This window comes from Dendropsophus ebraccatus, chromosome 14 (assembly GCF_027789765.1).
Source record: "Dendropsophus ebraccatus isolate aDenEbr1 chromosome 14, aDenEbr1.pat, whole genome shotgun sequence".
Classification (NCBI taxonomy): Eukaryota; Metazoa; Chordata; class Amphibia; order Anura; family Hylidae; genus Dendropsophus; species Dendropsophus ebraccatus.
Window position 1 is genome coordinate 60,554,339 of NC_091467.1, and position 10,991 is coordinate 60,565,329.

The window sequence follows — 10,991 nt, forward strand, 5'->3', positions numbered from 1 at the left end:
TAGACAATGCTCCCACCCAGTATAGGGAGTTCTTACACCAAAGCAATGCTCTTAAACCAAGTCACAATTTTGAAAACCTGTGAGCTCTTAAATCAAGGTACCACTGTGTATATTTACCCTAATCTATAGGGACCTCAAGAGAGAAAGAGGGGTCCCTGAGAGAGAGTTCCCTATAGATTACATTACATACGCCTTCTCTAGTCATTATCTAAACATTATATAGTGAAATCTTCCCTATAGGTTCTGTACCATCTGTGGTGTTATCTGTACATTATATAGAGACTGAACATCCCTCCATATTGCCATCAGCTAGACATTTCCTCTATAGACTGTAATACCCACCAGCTCCAGGTTATACATTATATAGAAGTCACTCATACAGATGGGATAAACCACATGTAGTGTCAGCTATATATTATATAGTGAGATCACCCTTATCAACCGTATACAGCACTCATAGTGCCATCACCTGTACATTATATAGGGAGATCACCCTTATCAACCGTATACAGCACTCATAGTGCCATCACCTGTACATTATATAGGGAGATCACCCTTATCAACTGTATTACAGCACTCATAGTGCCATCACCTGTACATTATATAGGGAGATCACCCTTATCAACCGTATACAGCACTCATAGTGCCATCACCTGTACATTATATAGGGAGATCACCCTTATCAACCGTATACAGCACTCATAGTGCCATCACCTGTACATTATATAGGGAGATCACCCTTATCAACTGTATACAGCACTCATAGTGCCATCACCTGTACATTATATAGGGAGATCACCCTTATCAACTGTTAGTGATGCATTGCTTGGTTACGACTGAGGTTGTTAGTGATGCATTGCTCGGTTGGGATTGAGGTTGTAAGGGATGCATCGCTCGGTTAGGATAGAGGTTGTTAGTGATGCTTTGCTCAATTGGGATTGAGGTTGTTAGGGATGCATTGCTCGGTTGGGATTGAGGTTGTAAGGGATGCATCGCTCGGTTAGGATAGAGGTTGTTAGTGATGCATCTCTCGGTAAACATTGAGGTTGTTTGTGATGCATCGATCGGTTGGGATTGGGGTTGTTAGTGATGTATCTCTCGGTAAACATTGAGGTTGTTAGTGATGCATCGATCGGTTAGTGATTCATCACTTGGTTAGGACTGAGGTTGTTAGTAGTGATGAGCGAATACTGTTTGATCGAATAGATATTCGATTGAATAGTAAGGTATTCGATCTATCGAATATTATCGAATAGTTTGTCGAAAAATATTCGATAAGAGTTCAAATCCCCCAGCTTCCGGTTTTTACCTCCAAGTGGTCGAATAGATGTTTTTCAATAATCTAATACTTGTTCCCATAGACTTTAACCCCTTAGTGACCGCCGCACGCATATTCACGGCGGCCACTAATGGGCTTTATTCCGATGCGTACGCCTTTTAATGGCGGGCGCATCTGAATAAATTACCGCCCGGCGGCAGCGGCAGCAGAGCGGGTGATCAGCAGTCAGTGTGACCGCTGACACCCTCCTGTAACTACCCGGAGCGGAGGATTCTCCGCTCCGGGCAGTTTAACCCGTTATATGCCGCTGTCAAAAGATGACAGCGGCTTCTAACGGGTCCCGGTGGATCCCGGACAGTGCTGTGGGTCACTTACGCGATCGCGATGTCCCGCGGCGCCGTCCGGTCCTCAGATGTCTCCATGGTGATCCCGGGGTCCTAATGAAGGTCCCCGGGATCACCATGGAGATGCCTCATGCTGACAGGGGTGGCCGTGGCTATTGCCTGTCAGCATTAAGCATGATACAATACATTGCAGTACATCAGGTACTGCAGTGTATTGTATCAGTGATCTAAGTATTTTACAGTGTACAGTAATGTACACTAGTGTAAAAGTAAAAAAAAAAAAAAGTGAAAAAAAGTGTGCACCAAACACAACACAGCCCCCCCCAATAATAAAAATGCATTACATTCCCTATACCCAATAAAACGTGACATAAAAGTGATCAAAAACACAAGTCATATACATATTTGGTATCGTTACGTCCGTAACGACCCAATCTATAAAACTATATCAATAATTACACCGCACGACACACGCTGTAAAAAAAATAAAAAAAACAGTACCAGAATAGCAGTATTTTAACAATCTGCTTTAGAAAATAAGTTATAAAAGAGATCAAAAAGTCATATACATATAAAACTTGGTATCAATAGAAACTACAGATCTTCCCGCAAAAAATAAGCCCAAAACCAGCTCTGTCGCGCAAAAGATAAGAACGCTATGGATCTTGCAATGTGGCGACAGTTTTTGTGGGGTTTTGCTAGGAAGATAGTAAAAAAAAAACCTACACAAATGTGGTATCGCCGTAACCGTAGCGACCCAGAGAATACATGTATTATGTTATTAGTGACCGCCGATACGGATTTTTACGGCGATCACTAATGGCCTCTATTCTGCTGCCATCAGCTCTTTATGGCGATGGTGCAGAATAGTGCAGCGGCGCCGGTAATGCCCGCAGCCCCCTCCTCTCAGCTATCGGAGGTAGCTGAGGGGTTGGGGTAGAATGTGGGGTCAGTCCCGGCAAGTCCCCTCACCGGCGATCGCCGTTATTACCAGTATAACTGCGGCCACCGGTAACGGGCATTGCCAGCGCAGCTAAACGCTTTCATCTCTTCTCACAGTGAGAGGAGCTGAAAACATGTCCCCACCCCCCACTGTCCCCAGAATTAACCCTAGTGACCTGGTCACTGACCCTCCCCTCCCTGGGCGGCCATCTGATCCAAGATGGCCGCCGCCATCTCTGTGAACAGACTCTGTTCACAGTGATGGATTCCTAAAAATGGTCAAAGCTCCATTCTCTCCACCACCGGAGGTGGCAGAGAGCATGGGGCAATGATCGGGGACCACCCGGTGTGGTCCCAGTACAAGCGATCAGCGGTATATACTATATACCACTGATCGCTTGTTCCAAATGGTGCCGGCACTTTTTTACCCCTGTCACCAAAGTCAAAAGCCGCCCCAGATTACCTGTAACCACCCCAGATTGCCCGTAATCCCCCCCCCCTTTCCAGACAGCCGGTCGCCACCCCAGACAGCCGGTCGCCACCCCAGATTGCCCATAACCTACCCAGATTGGCACAGACTGCTCGTAACCACCCCAGATTGCCCATAACCACACCAGATCCCCTTTCGCCACCTCAGATAGCCAGTAAACACCCTGAGATTGTCCATTACTACCCCTGATAGCCAGTAAACACCAACATATTGCCTGTAACTAAAATGACACTCCTTCCCTTCTGAGCCCTGCTGTGTGCCCATACAGTGGTTTATGCCCACGTATGGGGTACCGTTCTACTCAGGAGAACCTGCGTTACATATATTGGGGTGAGTTTTCTCCCCTGTTCCTCGTGAAATTTCAAACTAAACAAACATGTTGTTGGAAAAATTTAATTTTTTTCATTTTTACTGTCTTTTGAATACTTTCCTCCAATACCTGTGGGGTCAAAATGGTCACCACACCCCAAGATGTATTCTTTGAGGGGTGTACTTTCCAAAATGGGGTGACTTTTGCGGGGGTTCTATTCTGCTGACACTACAGGGGAGCTGCAAACGCACCTGGCGCTCAGAAAATTCTTCAGCAAAATCTGCACTGAAAATGCTAATTGGCGCTCCTTCCCTTATGAGCCCTGCTGTGTGCCCATACAGTGGTTTACGCCCACATATGGGGTACCATTGTACTCAGGAGAACCTGCGTTACAAAATTTGGGGTGCATTTTCTGTCATGTTGCTTATGAAAATGAGATACTTTAATCTTAACAAATATATTATTGGAAAATTTCTATTTTCCATTTTTTTCCGGCCTAATTGTGAATACTTTCCTCCAGCCCCTGTAGGGTTAAAATGCTCATTATACCCCTAGATTAATTCTTTAAGGTATCTAGTTTCTAAAATGGGGTCACTTATGGGGGTTTACAATACATAAGCCTCCTAAATCAACTTAAAAAAAGAACTGGTGCCTAAAAAAAAAATCAGTTTTGGAAATTTCATGAAAATTTCATAATTGCCTGATACATTTCTAAGCCCCGTAACACCCTAAAAAAGTGAAATATGTTTATGAAATGAAGCCAGAATAAAGAGGACATATTCATAATGTGACTTACTAACTAATTTTTGTCGTGACTTTTTTTTAGAGGCAAAGAATTTCAGAGTTCGTAAAGTGCAAACTTTTCATGATATTTTGATGTTTTTCACACAAAAAAACACAAGACAGTGACCAAATTTTGCCACTAACATAAAGTACCATATGTTAGGAAAAAACAATCTCAGAATCGCTAGCATACGTCAAAGCATCACTGAGCGCATAAAGTGAGACAGGTCAGATTTTGAAAAATGAGCCTGGTCATTTTTCGTTCATTTTGATCTTTCAACATGTTTTCAAATCGTTGTTGATCGTTCGCAAAAGATTCGCAGATCGTTCCGTGTAAACATTCTTTCAACGATTTCACCTATGTGTGAGATAGGCTTAAGCGATCGCATAACAATTTTTCCGTACGGTGTATCGTTCCGTCTAAACGCTGATCGTTATAAAAAAAAAACATTGTTCATTCAAAATAGTTAATCGTGCGATTAGGCGAATTATCGCTCTGTGTAAAACCACCCTTAGGATTAGGGTTGTTAGTGATGCATCGCTCGGTTAGGATTAGGGTTGTTAGTGATGCATTGCTCGGTTAGGATTAGGGTTGTTAGCGATGCATTGCTTGGTTAAAGGGGTAGTGCGGCACTAAAAAATTATTCACAGAATAACACACATTACAAAGTTATACAACTTTGTAATGTATGTTATGTCTGTGAATCGCCCCCTTCCTCGTGTCCCACCACCCCCGCCCATGTACCCGGAAGTGTGTGGTGCATTATACATTACCTGATCCGTGTCGAGGCCGTCCGCCATCTTCGGACGGACGGGCGAATCGCTGCCGCCGTCCCCCCTCCGCCGCGTCATAACTGTGCTCAGCCGCGATTGGCTGAGCACAGTTATGCTCAGCCAATCGTGGCTGAGCGGCTGATGTATGTAATGGGTTGTTAGTAATGTATTGCTCTGTTAGGATTAGGGTTGTTAGTGATGCATCGCTCGGTTAGGATTAGGGTTGTTAGTGATGCATTGCTCGGTTAGGATTAGGGTTGTTAGTGATGCATTGCTCGGTTAGGATTAGGGTTTTTAGTGATGCATCGCTCGGTTAGGATTAGGGCTGTTAGTGATGCATTGCTTGGTTAGGATTAGGGTTGTTAGTAATGTATTGCTCTGTTAGGATTAGGGTTGTTAGTGATGCATCGCTCTGTTAGGATTAGGGTTGTTAGTAATGTATTGCTCTGTTAGGATTAGGGTTGTTAGTGATGCATCGCTCGGTTAGGATTAGGGTTGTTAGTGATGCATTGCTCGGTTAGGATCAGGGTTGTTAGTAATGCATTGCTCGGTTCCCTTATACAGAACTAATCTGTTGATCATGTTTTCCAGGAAATGAAATTCTTTCTAAATTGCTCTACTGTTCCCTGTTCCCAGGCTGCTAAAGATGAAGGACATGGGGAAATGCTCTGGAGCCATCATCTACACTAAAGTGCCTGATGGAAGATGGGGCTGGGCTGTGGCTGCAGCCTTTTTCTTTGTGGAAGTCTTTACCTTTGGAGTCCTGAAATCTTTTGGGGTCTTCTTTAAGGACTTGATGATCTACTTTGAGGAGAGCAACAGCCGGATATCATGGATCCTCTCCATCTGTGTTTTTGTTCTTACATTCACAGGTGAGTCCTCACAAACCCGAGCAGCAAATCTCGATACTTGGAGGTTTCTTAAGTCCATCTGATCTCTAGTGGGTAAAATATCTTCAGTTTGTGGATGAAAACTTCTGGACCTGACATTTATTGCTTTTATCCGGGATCTCAGGACATGTGTGGTGGGATGGCACTGGCAGAGAACAGAGTAGCGCTCAGGATAATGGTGGGCACCTTCCTGCTGTTTTCACTCGCCTACAGAGCTTCACTTTTCTGTTTTAGCTCCCATCTCGACAATTCTCAGCAACCGCTTTGGACATCGGCCTGTGGTCATGTTTGGAGGTTTCCTCGTCAGCTTAGGAATGGTAGCAGCCTCATTTGCACGCAATGTCGTCGAGATGTATATCAGCATTGGAGTAGTGTCAGGTAAGTGCTGGATAGAGAAAAGTGAACCTGAAGCACGCTAGGATGCATCTGAACCCAATTGTTCAGCATTTGATTACCAGTTGTTGAAGAAGTTTGATGCGGCCCTCCAGTGTCCTGGAAAACATATATACAACCAAAGGACTCCTTAGGGCTGCATCCAACTTGTACAGCCACCAATGCCTAGCATCGGGGTTTGGATGAACAAGACTGTGCTCGAGGTTAGCTGATCTCTAGTGCCGAACCATATCAAGAAGACTACAATACACGCAGACCTTTGCTACGAAATGTAATACACATAGCAGTGACGCCCCTGCCATGATGAATCCAGTAACTTAAGATTTTGCTGTGTATTTCAGGTCTTGGATATTGTCTCAGCTTCCTTCCTACGCTCACAATTTTGTCGCAGTACTTTGACAAGCGCCGCTCGCTGGTCACAGCCGTAGCTTCCACTGGAGAATGTTTTGCCGTTTTTGCCTTTGCGCCAGGTAAGAGTATGACATATGTCTTGTCCTCGTCTAGCTGGGTATATTTCTCTTTACCAACCCAAACATTTCGGTAATTTCTTTTCAGCCATCACTGCATTAAATGAGCTGGTGGGCTGGCGGTATAGTCTGCTGACAGTCGGGGCTCTGCAGCTGAACATTGTGGCCTGCGGGGCATTACTCAGGCCAATAATCATTAAAGCCCATGAGAAAACCAAAGAACTTCCAAAGCCTGAAAACCTGGACAGCGCTTACATGCTGGAGAACGAGCAGACGCTCACATCAATAGACTCCATTGACTCTGGAGTAGAAGTATCTACCTCACCAAAAAACTTACCAACAAATGTGAAACCCGACAAGAGAACAGGGGCAGCCATGAGGCAAGAGACTGCTGAGCAGGCGGAGTCGACCAGGACGCCTCCTCTTCTAGATTTTTCAGTCTTAAGAAATTCCAGTTTTATATGTTATGCATTTTTTGGTCTCTTTGCCACAGTAGGGTTTTTTGCTCCATCGCTGTATATAATCCCCCTCAGCCTAAGCCTAGGCATAGACAAGGACCGGTCAGCCTACATGCTGTCTGCTATGGCCATCGCTGAGGTCTTTGGGAGGATTGGTGCTGGCTGGCTGCTCAATAAGAAACCCATCCGCAAGATCTACCTAGAACTGATCTTTGTCGTGCTTCTGTTCCTCGCCTTAATAGCTTTCCCCTTTGCCTATACCTTCTGGGGGCTCATGCTATGTAGCGTGTTCTTTGGCTGCATGTTGGGTACAGTGACCGGTACGCACATTCCTTTGTTGGCTGAAGACGACATTGTTGGGATTGAGAAGATGGCCTCTGGTGTGGGAGTCTATGTATTCATTCAGAGCATTTCTGGGCTGGCAGGACCACCACTTGGAGGTAAGAAAAACATTTTTTATAGCGCTCTCAGAATGGAGTCTGGGTTTAAGAGCTGTTCAAGGTGCAGCACTTTGTGTCCTATGTGGACCAGTCTGACCATAAATAAGCCTTAGGTTCTACTGAGCTAATGGCATACGTCACAGGTATCTGTAGGACTCACAACAAAAACAGGAAGCCAAGTATAAAGCATTAAGCACTGTTAAAGGGGTATTCCGCACAGGTTAAATACATGTTGAATCATCTCCTCTTCTTGAAACTAACAATTTGTTCCATACATGTCATTACCTAATCAGTCTCCCCCAGTTACCCCACTGGGAGGTAAGCATAGCCTTAGAAAACTGAGTAGGTTCTGACAAAAAAAGTCTCATCCAAATTGCTCATATCCAAAGAGTTTATAGAATTTTAGGCCACAACTGGGTTAGTCATAAACGTATGAATCCTGAGAATTGGAGTTTCTATAGCGAGTTGCCACAAGACTCTACATGATAGTCTGGTCATGATGACATGATAGGTCATTTCGAGAGGCCACAATTTCCACAGCACTTTCCATTTGCCCAGATGAGACAAACTTTGTGTCTACTTATAGGCTGATTCCTTGTGCTAACACATGCCTGTCGCTCTCCTCCCTCCATAGGGTTAACTAATGACAGTAGGTTGATCTAGGATGTTATTTATGGTTGTGGCCGACTCTAAGACCACTAACAGCACTGTTTCTTCCTTGCAGGAGTGCTTGTGGACCTGACTCAGAACTATGGCTCCGCTTTCTATTCCTGTGCTGTCGGGATGGCCCTAGCGGCCGTTTCTCTAGCCTTGGTGCGGCCGTGCAGGACCGGATTCTGCAGGAGAAAACCTCAGCTTCTATGTCAGGGAATACAGGAAATGCCAGACGATTTTCTGGAAATGGACATGGGCAAAAGTGAGGGGCTGAGTAAAAGCTGCCAAAGCCTGACTGGAACAGTGTAGCTGTACACAGTGCAATAAACTTTCCACCCCCCCTCAGGTCTCGGTCCGCAGGCTCTAATCATGTAGAAAAAGGGAACACTAAGCCAGAATGTGAATGGTTGTTATAGAGGGTGAGGCATCAACGCATGCATGCAGGAAACACGTTATCTCTCTCTCAGCTGCCACACAGCATGGCCGACACCATCTGCACCCACCGGCAATGACGGTTATCACTGAAGTCTGCTGATGGCTTCTGCTCCACGCAAACCAAATATACATTAAGTTATTGTAGTCAAAGCTGCTGTCAGGGGATCAAGCAGGGTAAACTCCAAGCAATCCCTCTCATGGTCTCAGGACTCTTTTTGTATTAGTTCAGGTGCGGGTCCTGCATCTGGGGACATCTGCCTTGAAATAAATCATTTTGGATGCACAATGTTTTTTCCACTGTTCTTGCCAGTAGGTTGTGGTGGGGTCCCCATGTCTCACCAGCAGGTACTGCCATAGATACACCCCACAAAACATGACCCACCACAGAAAATGACAATAAAAGCATCACAGCGGGTAGTGCTACATGCGGCCCCCAGGGACAGACATGTGGGTCACAGGCAGGATAGCCATAAACGTCACTATCCATCCAGCACATCAGTGAAGAGCGTATATGCCTCCATTCCTTCTCAGAGCTGAGGGTCTGCTACAGTAAAGTCCAGGAGCAGAGAGACTTGTGCTGCTGGATGTAGCCAGCACACTCCCCAGCTGTGAGCAGAACAGAGGACTTACATGTTCTTCATACATACATATATGCCAAAGCACGATCCCATGTGGTAGGACAAAGTGATAGACTGGTGACATAGAGCCAAAGAGTGAGGGAAACATGGTCAGATAGGAGGATGATGTGGCATGGAGCTAATGACAAAGTGCAGGATGAAGGCAAATAGCGAGGGGGGATTACACAAAGGTGGAGGGGGCAGAGCTATGGATGAAGAGCAGAGGGTGTAGAACTAAGAATGAAGAGCAGAGAGGGGGGTGTGGAGCTGAGGATGAAGAGTGAGGGGGTAAGCATACATAAGATGGGGGAGTAAAGGAGGAGGCCAGTGGGAGGATGAGAAGAGGAGGGTTGAGAGCTAAGGATGAAGAGCGGCAGGGGAGGTGAAGAGCGAAGGGGGTAAGCCGACATAGGATGGGGGAGTAAAGCAGGAGGCCAGTGGGGAGCTGATGATCAGGAGCAGAGAGGGGGGGTGCGGGGATAAAAATCAGGAGCAGAGAGGGGGTGCAGGGCTGAGGATGAGGAGCAGAGGGGGCTGAGGATGAGGAGCAGAGGGGGCTGAGGATGAGGAGCAGAGGAGGCTGAGGATAAGGAGCAGAGGTGGGTGCGGGGCTGAGGATGAGCAGAGGTGGCTGAGGATGAGGAGCAGAGGTGGCTGCGGGGCTGAGGGTAAGGAGCAGAGTAGGTGGGAGACTGAGGATGAGGAGCAGAGAGGGGTGTGCAGAGCTGAGGATGAGGAGCAGAGGGGGTTGCGGGGCTGAGGATGAGGAGCAGAGGGGGTGCGGGGCTGAGTATGAGGAGCAGAGGTGGGCGAGGATGAGGAGCAGAGGGGGTTGCGGGGCTGAGGATGAGGAGCAGAGGGGGTGCGGGGCTGAGTATGAGGAGCAGAGGTGGGCAGGGCTGAGGATTAGCAGAGGTGGGTGGAGTTAAGGATGAGGAGCATAGAGGGGGGTGCAGGGCTGATGAGCAGAGGTGGGTGGAGCTGAGGAGGGGATGCGGAGCTGGTGGTAAAGAGCGAGGGGCGTGCAGAGCTGAGGAGCAGAGTGGGGGTACGGGGCTGAGGAGCAGAGGTGGGCGGTGCTGAGGATGAGGAGCAGAAGTGGTGGGCGGCTGAGGATGAGGAGCAGAGGTGGGTGGGGCCGAGGGTGAGGAGCAGAGGTGGCCGAGGGTGAGGAGCAGAGGTGGGCGGGGCCGAGGGTGAGGAGCAGAGATGGGTGGGGCTGAGGAGCAGAAGTGGCTGCAGGGCTGAGGGTGAGGAGCAGAGGTGGCTGCGGGGCTGAGGATAAGGAGCAGAGTAGGTGGGAGGCTGAGGGTGAGCAGAGGTGGCTGCGGGGCTGAGGATGAGGAGCAGAGTAGGTAGGAGGCTGAGGATGAGCAGAGGTGGCTGCGGGGCTGAGGATGAGGAGCAGAGGTGGGCGGGGCTAAGGAGCAGAGGTGGCTGCGGGGCTGAGGGTGAGGAGCAGAGGTGGCTGCGGGGCTGAGGGTGAGGAGCAGAGGTGGGTGGGGCCACGGGTGAGGAGCAGATGTGGGCGGGGCTGAGGGTGAGGAGCAGAGGTGGGCGGGGCTGAGGGTGAGGAGCAGAGGTGGCTGCAGGGCTGAGGATAAGGAGCAGAGTAGGTGGGAGGCTGAGGATGAGCAGAGGTGGGCGGGGCTGAGGATAAGGAGCAGAGTAGGTGGGAGGCTGAGGATGAGCAGAGGTGGGCGGGGCTGAGGATA

General features: G+C 47.7%; 2 protein-coding genes across 4 annotated transcripts in view; one reads left to right on the plus strand and one right to left on the minus strand.

Annotated features, from left to right (window-relative positions):
- Nucleotides 1-8,945, plus strand: part of SLC16A6 (solute carrier family 16 member 6) — a 13,273-nt gene extending 4,328 nt beyond the window's left edge. Inside the window, exons 2-6 of one of the 2 annotated variants that reach the window (XM_069954064.1) lie at nt 5,559-5,794; nt 6,047-6,190; nt 6,547-6,675; nt 6,761-7,570; nt 8,295-8,945. In XM_069954064.1, coding sequence (XP_069810165.1) covers nt 5,569-5,794; nt 6,047-6,190; nt 6,547-6,675; nt 6,761-7,570; nt 8,295-8,533 — 1,548 coding nt within the window. In that variant the 5' untranslated portion in view covers nt 5,559-5,568 and the 3' untranslated portion in view covers nt 8,534-8,945. Of the gene's footprint in view, nt 1-5,513; nt 5,795-6,046; nt 6,191-6,546; nt 6,676-6,760; nt 7,571-8,294 lie in introns of both variants that reach the window. The other variant, XM_069954065.1, reaches the window with a different exon arrangement.
- LOC138773096 (protein-glutamine gamma-glutamyltransferase E-like) overlaps nt 1-10,991 on the minus strand; it is a 115,270-nt gene that overhangs the window by 103,754 nt on the left and 525 nt on the right. Inside the window, exon 1 of one of the 2 annotated variants that reach the window (XM_069954063.1) lies at nt 1,655-1,684. The exons of the other annotated variant lie outside the window; for it this stretch is intronic. The gene's annotated coding sequence lies outside the window, so the exon portion shown is untranslated. Of the gene's footprint in view, nt 1-1,654; nt 1,685-10,991 lie in introns of those variants that run through there. 2 annotated transcript variants of the gene reach the window in all.